Source organism: Myodes glareolus, chromosome 3, assembly GCF_982192425.1.
Source record: "Myodes glareolus chromosome 3, mMyoGla1.1, whole genome shotgun sequence".
NCBI lineage: Eukaryota > Metazoa > Chordata > Mammalia > Rodentia > Cricetidae > Myodes > Myodes glareolus.
In genome coordinates, this window is record NC_142028.1 from 107,669,128 (window position 1) to 107,686,785 (window position 17,658).

Below are 17,658 nucleotides of genomic sequence, written 5' to 3' on the forward strand. Positions count from 1 at the left end.
CCTGTAGAGTTTTTTGTAGCCTGCTCTTTTCCTGCATAAGTAACTCGTATTCTCGATTGCAATTTTGAATTATATTGTCTCTTTCCTCCAAATCATGTTCAAATCTTCTGCATTCTTCTTTCCATTTCTCTTGGGAAGTCTGAAATGTTCTCTCAATTTCATTTACCTTTCCTTGAAGTTCTGAATTCTGAGCTATTAAAAATATGATAGAATTAATATATTTACAACCACAAATTAATTCATTAGGAGTCTAAGAACCTAGCCAATGGAGCTTAAGACAAAATATTTCTCCCTTCAGCAAACTCTAGAAAAACCCACAGTCCCTGTAGTACTATACTGATTTTTCACTCTCTTCTTGCCCTCAGACAGAAGTGATTTTGCTACAAGCCAATATGGCAGGTTCTTAAAGTCATGCCCATGTTTAGGTATACCTATAGTACTAGCAGCACCTAGCACTAATTTTTTCCTCTTTTCAAGAAAAAAAAATTTGGGTGCTGGAGAGATGGCTCAGCGGTTAAGAGCATTGCCTACTCTTCCAAAGGTCCTGAGTTCAATTCCCAGCAACCACATGGTGGCTCACAACCATCTGTAATGAGGTCTGGTGCCCTCTTCTGGCCTGCAGGTGTACATAGAAACAGAATGCTGTATACATAATAAATAAATAAACATAAAAAATGTTAAAGAAAAGAAAAAATCTGGCTGAGTGTAGTGGCGTATGCACTCTAGAAGCAGAGGAAGGTGGATTTCTTGAGTTGGAGGACAGCCTGATCTACAGAGTAAGTTCCAACCTCCCCAAGTACCCACTACACGCACACATGCACATACGCACACACACACACACACACACACACACGTCTATACAATAATGCATTTTTAAAAAGAAAACAAACTAAATGTGTGTTGTTCTCCTTTTCTGAACAAGGCCCTAACTAGGGCTGTGTTGCTGTGTGTATGTGTGTTTGTGTATGCGCACTTGTGTATGCATGAGTGTGTGGTATGTAATAGCACTGTGAAGGCCACAGCAAGATGTCAGGTGTCCTGTTCTACCACTCTCCATCATGTTTCTCTAAAACAGGGCCTCTCACTAAGCCTCGGGCTAGACCGATTGTCAGTTGGCAAGCCTAAATGGTCCTTCTGTCGCTGCCCCTCACCGCACTGGAGCTGACTTTATTTAGCATCATCTTCAGGATCATGTATATGTGTATGTGTATGTGTGCCCATGGCTGACTTTTTATGTCAGTCCTGGGTATCTGAACTCCAACCTTCATGCTTAAGTAATAAGGGCTTTTACTGAGCCATCCCTCCAGCCCCACACTGATCTTTTAAAAGATCATGACATTGCTGGGCAGTAATGGCACATACTTTTAATCCCAGCACTCAGGAAGCAGAGACAGGAGGATCTCTGTGAGTTTGAGGCCAAGAGTTACAAGAGCTAGTTCCAGAACAGTCTTCAAAGCTACAGAAAAACCCAGTCAGAGACAGACAGAGAGAGAGAGAGAGAGAGAGAGAGAGAGAGAGAGAGAGAGAGAATAGATCATGACATTTAGAGCTATTTTATTTTTTTCTAAGATTTTTTTTTATTTATGAGTCTTCTGCCAGCATGTCTGTACATCACATGTGTCTGAAGCCCTCAGAGATTAGAAGAAGACATCAGATTCCCTCTAATTGGGTTTACATATTATTTGGGAACCAAATCTAGGTTCTCTATAAGAGAGAGCAGTAAGTGCTCAGCCCCTTATCCCCCTAGAGCTACATTTTTAACTCCAGCCCCCTAGAGCTACCTTTTTTAAGACTCAAGATTATAGTCTTTGATGTTTCATTATTAGAAAAATGCTAATTTTGTTTGATTGGTTGGTTGGTTTACTTTTTGGAATCAGGGTTTCCCTGTAGTTTTGGAGCCTCTTCTGGAACTCACTATGTAGACCAGGCTACCCTTGAACTCACCCTTGAACCTGCCTCTGTTTCCCAAATGCTGGGATTAAAGGTGTGTGCCGCTGCCACCACCACCTGGGGGAAAATGCTAATTTTAACACACCTTAGCAATAAGAAAGTCAGGAAATTGAAGCTATAACAGTGTTGCATCCTCAGAGCTTCACTACCCATTCCCCTACCACAGATGCACTGCTCGCCTCCGGCCCTACTTTAGAAGTGAGCAACATATCATATTATCATTGCTGGTTAAGCATCTAGAAAAGTAGGGAATGGCTTCCAGGTCTGGCTTTACCAACTAACTCCTGATCAAATCTCTCCAATTCCCTGACCACAGTAGAAATGAAAACACCTCCTCATTAAGTTTTAGTGGAGATAAAATGAAGTACTTTATAAACATATGTGTTAAACAAACAAAAATGCTAATTAGTAGCATGAATTTTAAAATGTTATTTCTATTTTGCATGAATCATATAAAAGATGCAAAACTCAAAACTGTAAAATAAATATATGGAAGTGTTTCCCAAGCACCTTTCCATGGTGCAGCAGTCAGTGTTCCAAAGTCTGATACTTCACCCTCTACAATCAGCCTACTTCGCTCCTACTTCTTTGAAAGCCTTAAAACCTCTTCTGAAACTTGACGCTGCTTCCTGGGCCTTCAGTGGTAAAATTCAGTCTGGCAATTCACACCCTATAGTCAGCAGGTGCGACCTTCAGTGACGGGGACCATCAACCTGCCTTCTCTTCTACCACCATCTCTATAATCTAGTATTTGGATTGTCCTCAAATTTTCTCATCTCTTCTCTATTTTCCACTCTACCTTCTGCACATTAATTACTAGGAATTTCTTCCATTTTCATCTCAAATAATTCTACTAATGTTTTTCATTTCTACTTCATTTTTAATTTCTAAGTTTTTCCCTTTTTTGTAGCTCCTGATTCTTTCCTTATGGGATATATGCTCTTTATTTTTTATTTAATTTATTTTTTCATAGTATTTTTTTATTTTTTATTGATATTTATTGAGCTCGACATTTTTCTCTGCTCCCCTCCCAGCCTCTCCCCTCCCCCTTTCAACCCTCTCCCAAGGTCCCCATGCTCCCAATTTACTCAGGAGATCTTGTCTTTTTATACTTTCTACTTTATACTTCCCATGTAGATTAGATCTATGTAAGTCTCTCTTAGTGTCCTCATTGTTGTCTAAGTTTTCTGGAATTATGGTTTGTAGGCTGGCTTTCTTTGCATTATGTTTAATAACCACCTATGAGTGAGTACATGTGATAATTGTCTTTCTGTGTCTAAATTACCTTACTCAAAATAATGTTTTCTAGATCCATCCATTTTACCGCAAAATTCAAGATGTCATGATGTTTTTCTGCTGTGCAGTACTCCATTGTGTAAATGTATCACATTTTCCTTATCCATTCTTTGGTTGAGGGGCATTTAGGGTGTTTCCAGGTTCTGGCTATGACAAACAAAGCTGCTATGAACATAGTTGAGCACATGTCCTCGTGACACGATTGAGCATCCTTTGGATATATACCCAAAAGTGGAATTACTGGGTCTTGAGGAAGGTTGTTTCCTAATTTTCTGAGAAATTGCCATACTGACATCCAAATGGGTTGTACCAGCTTGCATTCCCATTAGCAATGCAGAAGTGTTCCCTTTACCCCACAACCTCTCCAGCATAAGTTGTCATCAGTGTTTTTGATCTTGGCCATTCTTACAGATATAAGATGGAATCTCAGAGTTGTTTTGATTTGCATTTCTCTGATGACTAAGGATGTTGAACACTTCCTTAAGTGTCTTTCAGCCATTTTAGATTCCTCTGGTGAGAGTCCTCTATTTAGGTCTGTACTACATTTTTTTAAATTGGATTATGTGTTCTTTTGGTGTCCAATATCTTGAGTTCTTTGTATATTTTGGAGATGAGACCTCTGTCTGATGTGGAGTAGTGAAGATCTTTTCCTATTCTGTAGGCTGTCATTTTGTCTTGGTGACCATGGCCTTTGCTTTACAGAAGCTTTTCAGTTTTAGGAAGTCCCATTTATTAATTGTTTCTCTCAGCGTCTGTGCTGCTGGGGTTATATTTAGGAAGTGGTTCCCTGTGCCAATGCGTTCAAGTGTACTTCCCACTTTCTCTATTATAAGGTTCAGTGTGGCTGGCTTTATGTTGAGGTCTTTGACCCATTTGGACTTGAGTTTGGTGCATGGTGATAGATATGGGTCTATTTTAATTTTTCTACATGTTGATATCCAGTTATTCCAGCATCACTTGTTAAATATGCTTTCTTTTTTCCATTTGATATTTTTTGCTTCTTTATCAAATATCAAGTGTCCAAAAATGTGTAGATTGATATCCGGGTCTTCTATTCGGTTCCATTGGTCCTCCTATCTGTTTTTATGCCTGTACCAGGCTGTTTTCAGTACTGTAACTCTGTAGTAGAGTTTGAAATCAGGGATTGTGATGTCTCCAGAAGTTCTTTTATTATACAGGATTGTTTTAGCTATCCTGGGTTTTTTGCTTTTCCAAATGAAGTTGAGTACTGTTCTTTCGAGGTCTTTGAAGAATGTTGCTGGGATTTTGATGGGCATTGCGTTGAATCTGTAGATTGCTTTAAGATTGCCATTTTTACTATATTAATTCTGCCTACCCAAGAGCATAGGAGGTCTTTCCACTTTCTGGTGTCTTCTTCAATTTCTTTCTTCAAAGATTTAAAGTTCTTGTCCTACAAGTCTTCCACTTGTTTGGTTAGAGTTACTCTGAGATATTTTATGCTATTTGTGGCTATTGTGAAGGGTGTTGATTCTCTGATTTCTTCCCCAGCCCTTTTATCATTTGTGTACAGGAGGACTACTGACTTTTTTTTTTTGAGTTAATCTTGTATCCTGCTACATTTCTGAAAGTGTTTGAGTTGCAGAAGTTCCTTGGTAGAATTTTTGGGATCACTTATGTAAACTATCATATCATCAGCAAACAGAGAGACTTTGACTTCTTCTTTTCCAATTTGTATCCCCTTGATCTCCCTCTGGTGTCTTATTGCTCTAGCTAGGACCTCAAGAACTATATCGAACAGATATGGAGAGAGTGGACAACCTTATCTTGTTCCTGATTTCAGTGGAATTGCTGGGAGTTTCTCTCCATTTAGTTTGATGTTGGCTGTTGGCTTGCTGTATACTGCCTTAATTATGTTTAGGTATGTTCCTTGTATCTCTGCTCTCTCCAAGATCTTTATCATGAAGGGATGTTGTATTTTGTCAAATGATTTTTCGGGATCTAATGAGATGATCATGTGGTTTTATTTTCAGCTTGTTTATATGGTGGATTACGTTGACAGATTTTCATATGTTTAACCATCCCTGCATCTCTGGGATGAAGCTGACTTGGTCATGGTGGATGATGGTTCTGATATGTTCTTGGATTCGATTTGCTAGTATTTTATTTAGTATTTTTGCATCAATGTTCATCAGTGAGATTGGTCTGTAATTCTCTTTCTTAGTATTGTCTTTCTGTGGTTTAGGTATCAGGGTAATTGTAGCCTCATAAAAAGAGTTTGGCAATGTTCCCTCTGTTTCTATTGTGTGGTATACTTTGAGGAGTACTGGTACTAGTTCCTCTTTGAAAGTCTTGAATTCTGAGCTGAAACCATCTGGTCCTGAAATTTTTTTGGTTGTGAGGCTTTTGATGACTGTTTCTATTGCTTCAGCAGTTATAGGTTTGTTTAATTTGCTTATCTGGTCTTGATTTAATTTTGGTAAGTGATATTTATCCAGAAAGTTGTTCATTTCCTTTAAGTTTTCCAATTTTGTGGAGTACAGGTTTTCAAAATCATGGCCTGATGATTCTCTGGATTCTCTGGATCATGAATTCTGATGATTCTCTGGCCTGATGAATTCTCACAGATTCTCCGTGTCTGTTATGGCCCCCTTTTCATTTCTGATTTTGATAATTTGGATATTCTCTCTCTGCCTTTTGGTTAGTTTGGATAAAGGTTTGTCTATTTTGTTGATTTTCTGGAAGAACCAACTCTTTGTCTCATTGATTCTTTGTATTGTTTTCAAAATACAATACAAATCTTTGTTTCTAGTTTGTTGATTTCAGCTCTCAATTTGATTATTTCCTGTCATCTAGTTCTCTTAGGTGAGTTTGCTTCTTTTTGTTCTAAAGTTTTCAAATGTTCTGTTAATGCACTAATGTGGGATTTTTCCAGTTTCTTGATGTAGGCATTTAGTGCTATGAACTTGCCTCTTAACACTGCTCTCATTGTGTCCCGTAAATTTGGGTATGTTGTGTGGTCATTTTCATTGAATTTTAGGAAGTCTTTAATTTCTCCCTTTATTTCTTCCTTGATCCATTAATGATTCAGGTGAGCACTGTTTAATTTCCATGTGTTTATGGGTTTTCTGGAATTGGTATTGATGTTGACTTCTAGTTTTAAAGCATGGTGATCTGATAAGATTCATTGGGTTAGTCCAATTCTTTTGTATTTGTTGAGGTTTGTTTTGTTGCCGAGGATGTGGTCGATTTTTGAAAAGGTTCCATGAGGTGCTGAGAAGAAGGTATATTCTTTTCTGTATGGATGGAATATTCTATATATGTCTGTTAAGTACATTTGAGTCATAACATGTTAGTTCTCTTATTTTTCTATTTGTTTTTTGTCTGATTGACCTACCCAGTGGTGAGAGCGGAGTGTTGAAGTCTCCCACTATTAGTGTGTGGGGTTTAATATATGATTTAAGCTTTAGAATTGTGTATTTGACATATAAGGGTGCCCTTGTATTTGGGGCATAGATGTTCAGTATTGAAATTTCCTCTTGATGGATTTTTCCTGTGACTAATATGAAATGTCCTTCTTTGTCTCTTTTGACTGATTTTAGCTTGAAGTCTATTTTGTTAGATATTAGGATAGCTACATCCACTTGTTTCTTAGGTCCATTTGATTGGTATATTTTTTCCCAACCTTTTATTCTGAGACGATGTCTGACTTTGAGGTTGAAATGTGTTTCTTGTATGCAGAAGAGGGATGGATTCTGTATTCATATCCAATTTGTTAGCCTGTGCTTTTTTATGGGTGAGTTGAGTCCATTTACATTAAGAGATATTAATGACCAGTGGTTGCTATTTTCTGTTAATTTAGTTTTCATCGTTGGTTGGCGATGTTAATTTATTTTTGGGGGGAAGTTGGCTATTTTTGGAGGTTTTTTTATGATGTTAATTTGTGTATTTTTTTTCTTCTTCGGGATTTGCTGTAATGAGATCACAAATTGTCTGTATTTTTCTTGGTGTAACCATCTTCCTTGGGTTGGAATTTTCCTTCTAGTATTTTGTGTAGGGCTGGGTATGTGGCTAGGTATTGGTGAAATCTACATTTGTCATAGAATATCTTGTTTTTTCCTTCTATGGTGATCGACAGTATTGCTGGGTATAGTAGTCTGGGCTGGCATCCATGGTCTCCTAATGTCTGCATAATGCTTGACCATGACCTTCTGGCTTTCATTGTCTCCACTGAGAAGTCAGGCGTAATTCTGATACGTCTACCATTATATGTTACTTGGCCTTTTTCCTTTGCAGCTCTTAATATTCTTTACTCTGTATATTTAGTGTTTTGATTATTATGTGGCAAGAGGACATTTTTTTTGGATCCAGTCTATTTGGTGTTGTGTAAGCTTCTTGGATCTTCATAGGCATATCTTTCTTTAAGCAGGGAAGGTTTTCTTCTATGATTTTGTTAAATAAATTTTCTGTGCCTTTGAGTTGAACTTCTCCTTCTTCTATACCTATTATTCTAAGACTTGGCTTTTTTATGTTGTCCCATATTTCGTGGATATTTTGGGTAAAGTTTTGTTAGATATAATGTTTTCTTTAACTGATGAGTATATTTCCTCTATTTTATCTTCAGCACTTGAGATTCTCTCTTCCATTTCTTATATTTTGTTGTTCATTTGTGGTTCCTGATCCTTTTCTCATGATTTCTGTTTCTATAATTTCTTTAGCTTGCTTTTTCTTTATTTTTCTATCTCAGTTTTCAAGTCCTGAATAGTTTCTTTTATATGTTTAAGTTCTTTTTCTTGGTTTTAAGTGATTTGCTGATATCTTCCAATTTTTTGTTTGTTTTTTTTCCCTCCATTTTTAAGGTAATTTCTCATTTCATCTTTAAGAATTTCAAACATTCTCTTGAGATTATTTTTTAGATCATTTTCTTCTGGTTCATCCATATTTGGTTGTTCAGGCCTTGCTTTTGTAGGATCTTTAGGTTTTACTGGTATTGTGTTGCTCTTTGTGGTGTAGCATGTAATCTTACCTTTTCTACTCATCTTTTCCTCTAATAGGTTTGGTTGGGGCTGTCTGAGATTCTGTTGAATAATCTTCTAGGTGCTAATGAATCCAAAGCTCAGATGGTTGTTCCTCGTGGTACAGTCAGTGTCACAGTTCTAGTTACCCTGTTGGTTATTCCTGTTCCTGGAGGTAGCTCAGTGTTCCTGTGCTTTGGTCTGATCCCTTGGAGTTTGTTGTTTCAAGCCTACTTTGGCCTAGGCTGCTGGCTTTGATCTGTTTCTATAAATCTTAGTCTGGATCTCCTCCTGTAGAAGTCCCTGGCTTGGAGTTGGACCTGTTCTGGTGGAGATCACTGACTCTGGATCTGATCGTTGGTTCAATCGTGATCTGCCCATGTTCCAGGACTGGGTTTGCTCCTGGCTTCTGCCCCTGGTGGGGCTTGTTCTCTCTATGTCTTAGGTAACTGGTTCAGTCCCACTCCAGTTCTGGTGGAGGTCACAGACTTTTTAGGTCGTTGGCTCAATCCTGGTCTGCCAGTGTCCCAGGACTGAGTTGGCTCCCAGGGCTGGATTTGCTCCTGGCTTCTGCTCCCAGTGTAGGTTGTTTCCTCCTGTTCTGATATGCTCTTTCTACTCGAGGACATTAACACTGTTTTAAATTTTCACTTCCCCACAGAAATATATTTCTTTCAAGTTGATATTTTTCTCTCTTCATTTAAAGTTTTTTCACATATCTGGAGATGCTTGGTTACCTACTCAATTAAGAATAAAGAAACTCCAAGTATATCTTATACACCAATATGGCCACCACCTAGATGCTGACCTGTGAGTGACAGCTAGAAATTATGTCTTTAGGCAAAGACGATTTGTTATCAGTACTTCAGATTTACTTCTTGGTTTGGTCAGGTTGCTCACAGAAAAGGCCTCCAAATCTCACATGAGGTACAGGAACCTGGGAACTAGGAAATGGTTCCCATACACTTTATGAAAGACCCAGATAAATCCAGACTCATCTAGCTGGAAGAGAAGAGTCAAAAATCTAGACCACTCAGGAGGTCTTTCATTTGGGGGCTCATCCGGGATTGGCAACCACCCTTGTCTCTGAAGACCCACTTGGAGGTGAGACATTGTCTGTGTGCCTGTGTCTTTGTGTTTCCATGCCAGCTGAATTCAGGTTCAGGTTCTGTACTTTTGATTTTGCAGTTGTGGCTGTGCCTTTGTGTTTCCGGTCCAGCTGAATTCAGGTTCTGTACAGGTTCTGTATTTTGGGTTTCAGTTGCAGTCGCTCGCATCTCAGGGGGAGACGGAGGGAGTGATCAGCAGACGTGCTAGTGCTAGGTAGATCACTGACTGCCATCCTGGGAGTCGTCCCGGGAGGTGAGAAGGGACCCAGGAATGCCTGGGAGATTCCCCATCTGGGTGCTGGTGAGGATACAGAAGTTCTCCTGGATTGGAGGAATTATATGCCCTCTCGGCCGTCTGTATTTCTGGAATGGTTTTGTCTGTCTCAATGGAGACAGACATTTGTTTGTTTGTGTGTCTTGTGTGTCTTTAGTCTTTTGTTTTGTCTTACTTGTGACTTTGACGATTGGGACAGACTGTGATGTTGACTCTGGATCAGTGGTTTTGTCTTTCTAAGTTTTGTTAGCTTTTGTCTGTGTATCTTCTGTCTCTGTTTTGTCTTATGTGCAGGTAGCATGTTCAGTTCTCTGATAAGATATGTAGATGGTGTTTCTCAATTCTGTGGTATGACATGTGAGTGGCATGGTCAGTTCTCTGTAGAGACATGCATGGATAGTGGTCTCATTTTGATAGCAGGGCGGGTCATACCCACGAAGCAGCTTGAAGCGGTGTCTTTGGTTTGTTTGGCACCATTGTCCTGTGTCTGTGTAATGTGTGTTGTGCTTTTGTCCTGACTTACACTGACACTGACATACTCAAATCATGACTTCTTTGACTTTGATATTGTGACTACTTACAAGACTTTAGAAATAGGGCCATAAGCATATGGGTATATTTCATTTAAAAAAAAAGAGTCAACCTCAGCCTCAAGCATGTGGCTGTGGGGAAGCATGTTTGTATGGATGGCTGGGCTATTTAGCCTTGCTGTTACAAGGTATCATGGCTGCTAGTCACAGTTGTAGAAGGCAGATGTACCCCAATAGGATTTCAAACACTAAACAAAAAAATCTGAGGGTAATCGCTATAGACTAAAGAGATTAACAATCTTTTTTCCCCAGTGCTGCATACCACCCTACCCCTACTGTGCTGATGGACAAGTTCTCTCCACCTGACCTGGGAGCTGCATGCCTCAAATCTCTGGTCAAAGCTGACCAAGGCTTGGCTCCATGGGTGAAGAACTCTTTCAGATCCCATGGGTTATAAATATTTATAGGGGCTGGTTACAAATTATTGTTGGTTAATGTTAAAAAAAACAACTATTGTTGGTCTCAAATGTTTCACACTGGTACAGGATTTTATTTGCTGTTCTTGTTTAAGATGTAGCCATACATCCCCACTGAGAAAAACCACAAAAAAAGACTTTGGTAAGAGTTTCTATGTTGTCTAAAAGCAAGAAAAATTTTTGGTATGTTGTCTAAAAAGCAAGAAAGATTTTGGTAAAAAAAAAATGTGTAAACAGAAATGGGCCTTATCTGGTTCCCTATGTGTATGTTTTCAAGGTCACACTGAAGGTTGAGAGTCTATCGTCACAGGGCTCTCATGGCAGGTCTCAGGAGCTGGTTGAACCACCATCTGTGTTTCTTGAACGTTTAAAGGAGGCTGACAGGCGTTATACTCCCTTTGACCCAACCTCTGAGGGTCAGCAATCAGCGGTAGCTATGGCCTTCATAGGACAGTTAGCATCAGATATTAAGAAAAGTTACAGTGCTTAGAAGGGTTGCAGGATTATACCTTGCAGGATTTGTTTAAGGAGGCAGAGAAAGTGTTTCATAAGTGAGAGACTGAGGAAGAGAAGAGAGAGAGAGAGAGAGAGAGAGGTGGGAGGCAGAAGAAAGAGAGGATCAGAGGGATCGTAGATAAGAGAGAAATTTGATAGAATTTTGGTCACAATGGTAGGAGAGAAAGGGAAGACAGGACCTAGACAGATAGAACCTGGGCAACAGAAAACCAAAGATGAATGAAGACAGACAAAAGCACCCCTTGGAAGACCGATTTACTTATTGCAAAGAAAAAGGACATTGGGCAAGAGAATGCCCAAAGAAGAAAGGAAGGGCCTCTAAGGTACTGGCCCTAGAAGAAGATAATTAGAGGGCACGGGGCTCAGACCCCCTCCCCCGCACCTAGGGTAACCCTGACCTATGTAACCCTATGTAATCCAAAGGGGACCCCTATGGATTTTCTAGTGGACACAGGGGCTAAGCACTCTGTGCTGAAACAACCATTGGGGAAGCTAAAGAATACAAAGACTACAGTAATTGGAGCAACTAGACAGAAACAATATCTGTGGACCACCTTACGAACTGTAGATTTGGGGAGAGGACAAGTGACTCATTCCTTCCTGGTTATCCCTGAGTGTCCCATGCCTTTATTAGAAAGAGACTTGTCAACAAAGTTGAAGACCCAGATCAGGTTTACTCAAACCAGGCTGGAGGTGATCAAAGCCTTTTGTTGGCTGAACCAGTCTTCGCTCCCCCGGGTGTCCTCAATCCCACTACCCCGCGGTCCGACTGGTAATGCCTCACCTACCCATCCCTGAGTTGACATGTTGGCAGAAGAAGCTGGTACCCAAAATGATCTGAAGGATCAGCCTTGGCCTGGGAGTCCGAGCTGGTATATGGATGGATGGCAGCAGTTTTCTGGTTGAAGGTAAGCGCAAGGCAGGGGCAGCAGTGGTGGACAGGAAGCAAGTAATCTGGGCCAGTAGCCTCCCTGAAGGATATCGGCCCAGAAAGCCAAACTTGTGGCTTTGATACAAGCTCTACCGATGGCAGAGGGGAAGTCTATCAACATCTACACTGACAGCAGGTATGCTTTTGCCACTGCCCATATACATGGAGCAATATACAGACAAAGAAGACTGTTAACATCTGCAGTGAAAGACATAAAAAATAAAGAAAAAATTTTGAGCCTCCTCAAGGCCATACATTTGCAAAGGAAGGTGTCCAGGACACCAAAAAGCTCAAGATGCTGTGGCTAAAGGAAATCAGATGGCAGACCTAACTGCTAAACAGGTGGCCCAAGGAGCAATGATCCTGGCAGTCAAAGAGCCTAAAGATTACATGGATAGATGGCTCAGAGGTTAAAAGCATTGCCTGCTCTTCCAAAGGTCCTGAGTTCAATTCCCAGCAACCACATGGTGGCTCACCATCATCTGTAATGAGGTCTGGTACCCTCTTCTGGCCAGCAGGCATACACACAGACAGAATATTGTATACATAATAAATTAATAAATATTTTAAAAAAAGGATTACTATGATATCAGTGAAACCAACTTTAGATATACCCCTGAGGACTATCAAGTTATGGGCAAATTAGGACTGGTAAAGAAAACCCCATATGGAGCTCACCAAGGCCAGCTGGACTGGAAGTGATGGAGCATGTGATCAAACTGGACTCTCTGAATGTGGCTGGCAATGAGTGCTGACTGAGAAGCCAAGGACAATAGCACTGGGTTTTGATTCTACTGCATGGACTGACTTTGTGGGAGCCTAGTCTGTTTGGATGCTCACCTTTATACACCTGGATGGAGAGGGGAGGACCTTGGGGCTTCCCATGGGGCAGGAAACCCTGACTGTTCTTAGGACTAGAGAAGAAGGAGGTGGTGGGGAGGGGGAGGGAAAAGGGAGGCGGGGAGGAGGTGGAAATTTTTAATAAATAAATTTAAAAAAAGAAAATAAAAGAAAACCCCATACAGGACAGTAGAGACAGAAGGAGGAAAACTAGTCCTCTCACAAAAAGAAGGGTAAAAGTATGTTACCAACTTACATTACCTGAACCACTTGGGCCAAGAAACTAAAAGATGTGGTTAGGTCCTCCGACTAATATGTTATAGGACTCTCAGACTTGGCAGAAGAAGTAGTCAAAAGCTGCAAGGCCTGTGCTATGACTGACTCAGGACACTCCGCATGTGCTCCTGGGAAGAGGCTCACAGGGGCAACCGGTGTGGGACCTACTGGGAGGTAGATTTTACAGAAATTAAGCCAGCCAGATATGGTAACAAGTACTTATTAGTTTTTATAGATACTTTTTCAGGCTGGGTAGAAGCTTTTCCTGCCAGGACTGAGACACAGCCAATGTGGTGGCTAAGAAGATCATAAAAGAAATCTTCCCGAGGTTTGGGACACCCGAGGTAATTGGGTCTGATAATAGACCTGCCTTTGTTGCCCAGGTAAGTCAGAGACTGGCCACCCAACTGGGGATCAATTGGAAATTACATTATGCTTACTGACCCCAGAGTCAGGTCAGGTAGAAAGGATGAATAGAACCCTAAAAGAGACCCTGGAAAAAAAATGGCCCTAGAGACCTGCGGGAATGACTGGACAACCCTCCTTCCCTTTGCCCTGTCCGGGTTCAGAACACCCCAGGGTGATTTAAACTCACCCCTTATGAGACCCTATGTGGAGAACCGCCACCACTCATTGAGTCAGGTGGAGTGTATAACCCTGATGCTATTCTTTCTAAACCTTTATTTTCCCACCTAAAGGCCCTTGAAGTAGTGAGACGCCAGATCTGGGAACAACTGAAAAAATTATGTATCTCGGCCTGGATCCATGCCTCCCACATGAAGCAAGCTCCTGAACTACCCAAATTGCAGTATCCAGGGCTTTTAACAACACCACCAGTCAGGAGACTTGTGTTAGGGGGTCTAATCATAGGCTGACTCTTACTGAAGTTATGTAATGAGGCTCTTATGAGCCCTAAGACTCCTGACACCAGGTACTTGGTTCCCGGTTTAGATAAAAGGTGGGCTTGTAATACAGGCCTGACACCTTGTGTGTCAACATCGGTTTTTAATGACACCAAAGATAACTGTGTGCCTATACAACTGGTACCTAGGGTCTTTTATCATCCAGCTAACACGCTTGAAGATGAGTTTGACAAGTACCCAACTGACTTTCTACAAGAACCTATTTCTCAGACACTAGCAGTAATCTTGGGCCTCGGGGTAGCTGCTGGTGTTGGGACAGGTACCACTGCCCTAATACAGGCCCATCAGTATTTTAATGAATTAAAACTAATTACCTTCATTAGAGAAAGAATAAGTGCTGTTCAGATTTTGATGTTACTTGTTTACAAGTCAAGAAGATACTGAAATTTAGTTCTATGGTTAGAACTAGGTACTAGAAGAAGTGAGGAGATGAAACACCCAGATAAGTCCAGACCCATCTAGCTGAAAGAGAAGAGCCAAAAATCTAGGTTAGCAGGTTCAGTAACTCTGTTTCAGGAACTAGCTGAAGATAAAGTTAGATTATAATCTTGAGAATAATCTTGAGAAGCAGGGAGTTACCCCCTTGTGATTATCACTGGTATTTTCAAAATTTTCCAATGACACCCTCCCTACCCCCTCTGGATTACTGGGTTGTGGTTTCTTCCCTTAAATACCCCTTCTCCCAGCTACTCAGGGTCAAACTCTCGACCCCTGCGTGGGAAATGAATTTCGGCCCCAGTGCACTGGTCCCTGTCCTGTCAATACACCTCAAGTGATTGCAGCAAGGATGGTCTCTCTTGAGTTCTTGGGGGGTCGTGTTATCCCGAGACTTGAGTGAGAGTCTCCCGGCTCCAGAGGTCTTTCATTAGCATTAGATATCTGACCTTCCTTGGTTTGCCAGGTCCCTCTATTTGACTGTGTACAGAGCTTAAGCACCTCAACTTCTGCTAGGAAATGGGAGTGATTCCAAAGCAATATGCTCTTTGAAAGACATCTCAGGATCAGAGCCATCTTCAGACCTACACAAGCACTACACATGCATGTGGTACGCAGACATGCACGTAGGAAAAAGCACCAACATTTATAAAATATTTAAAATATTCTGCTGGGTAGTGGTGCGCCTTTAGTACTGAAGGGACAAAACCAACTCTATTTTGTGCTAGGCCCCAAGGTGGCTATCAGCAGAGCAGGAAGTTCCCTAGACTGGAGCCCAGTTGCTGGAGGTGCTGTCAGCAGAGCAGGAAGTTCCCTAGACTGGAGCTGAAAGACCCTGGGGCTCAGCATCACTGCCCCTCCTTCTCTGGGAACCAGGAACCTGATAATCACCCACGCATGTACTAGAGCTTTGGGAGCTTTCCCCTGAAATTTTCCATCCCCTTTGTAGTTTTTCTTCAATAGACCCAGGTCCTGGAACTGGGGTAAAACTACCTGCAGATGACCAGCAGGTGTTTCTCCTTGCTCAACCAACCCAGGAATCACCATAACAACGACCAATCATAGTTAGCGGACCATTGAACAAGCTAGTCACAATAGTTGACAAACGACTTCTGCACTCCCCCTTTTGGTTCTGTGGTTTTTCTCTTTAAAAGAAGCCTGTAATAACTTTTCAGAGTCCTTCTCCTCCCGAGGCTGAGGATACTGACGCACCAGTCAAATTAAATTCCTCTTGCTTTTGCATCAACTATGGTGTAAGGGTGGTCTCTTGGGGTGCCCTCTCTTTGGTAAGTGGGATTTAGGGTCCAACAGAGTCCGGCTGCTGAAGGTGGTTGTCTGCAAAGTGGGCAGTTCCCTAGACTAGAGCCAATCAAAGAGTCACCCGTAACCCTTATGCTCATGCCAAAAGATTTGTGATTTTTTGCCTTTATAAACTCTGCCTAAGAATGGTGGGACACCTCCTCTGGCCCCCACTGTGTTGGTGTACAAGACAAGGCCCCTATCACAATTTGCACTACAGAATTAAATCTTGCTTTAGCATTTCAGTGAGTCTGTGTCTCTGGTGGGTCTTCTTGGGGTCCCTGCAACTCTGAGCACTACAATCCCAGCACTCAGGAGGCAGAGGCAGGCAGATCTCTGTGAGTTCAAGGCTAACCTGGTCTACAGAGTGAGTTCCAGGACAGCCAGGAATGTTACACAGAGAAATCTTATCTCAAAAAAACAAAACAAAACAAAACAAAAATATTCCAGTCTACCTTAAGCAACTGTAAAATTTTTGCTACATTCACTTTCTTAGACATTCGCCCATCTACCCACCCGTTTGTTTATTTACACCCAGCATTCCACCATACTTGTGTATGCATTTCCAACCACAAAGGGAGCATCTAGACAGCTCACTCCTATGATTCACTGCATATGTCAACAGGAAAAGTGCTAATACAATCACTAACTACATACAATACAGTCTTACTATTTTAAGTAAAATTTACATACACTGAGATGCACAAATCTTTACCAGTTAAGATCTTACAAATGTAAGGAGTTTTTGGTTACACTTCTCTTAGCTTACCTAAATGTCACACCCCTTGTGATCCAAACCACTATCAAAACATAAAAATTACCCTTTAGCCTGTAGGGAGCCGCCTGGATGTGGCCTTGGCCAGATAGTGCCAGCACTCCTACAGCCTGGAGGTATACATATCCTTTGATGTTGCCGCCTTAGGCCGGTGTGCTGGAGCCTTGTTTTGCATTTCAAGAGACTCGGTCTCCTGACCTGTCCCGTGGCCTTGGATCCTAGTAGAATGGCATCAACCAATCAGCATTCGAGCCTCTCACCCTAGAAAAGCGGCTGTCTTTGGATTTTTCGCTCTCTCTCGTCATCCCTGTTCCCCATTCCCCCTTTCAAGCAAGGAGCTCTAATAAATTGTGATTGAGAAGGATTCTTGATTTTGTGACCGTCCATTCCTGCTGGTCAGGGAGCGCGTCACATTTTGGTGCCGAAACCCGGGACGCCGGATTTGAACAAGCCAAGGAGGGAGCAGAATTCAGAACTCAACACAAAGAGCGGTGACTGACGTCAGGAAATCCTCCAGATGTATGCTGATTGCTAAGGCTGGTCCAGAGTGGTAATGTGTGCATTTGTTCTTCTCTGTTGCTTTGGGTTGCGCTGTGATTAACCAGGTGGTGAGTGCCTTTGCTGCTGCGACTACAGCTCTAGTCAAAAGTAAAACTAAGTCCGCAGTAGATCAAGCAGCATTTTTCTAAAAGGACTTCCTTGTAAGTAAAAAGGAGGTTTTTTTCTTTAGCCCAGGGGGTAAGTGCGCACCATGGGCAATTCTTATGGAGCCAGTTCGAACCCCAGGGAGATTTATCGCTCAATCCAGGCACTTTTGCGACAGCGTGATTTAAAGATCTCTTCTAGCACTGTCGCTAACATTGTAAAAGACATTATTGATGTCTCACCTTGGTTTGCAGCTTCAGGTGACCTAACTTTACCATCTTGGAATAAGCTAGGCAGGGATTTGGAACAAGCAGAAGGAAATATTGGGAGAGGCACACTTCCTTTTTGGAGGATGGTGCGGGACTGCTTGAAGGAAGAACGTAATATAGAGATATTAAAACAGGGTCGCA

At 41.5% G+C, this 17,658-nt stretch overlaps 1 protein-coding gene across 3 annotated transcripts in view; it reads right to left on the bottom strand.

Moving 5' to 3' along the window:
- Ccdc171 (coiled-coil domain containing 171) overlaps positions 1–17,658 on the bottom strand; it is a 378,010-nt gene that overhangs the window by 333,384 nt on the left and 26,968 nt on the right. For all 3 annotated transcript variants that reach the window (XM_087904896.1, XM_087904894.1, XM_087904895.1), the window contains exon 5: positions 2–192. In XM_087904896.1, the coding sequence (XP_087761022.1) occupies positions 2–192 (191 nt within the window). The remainder of the gene's footprint in view (position 1; positions 193–17,658) is intronic.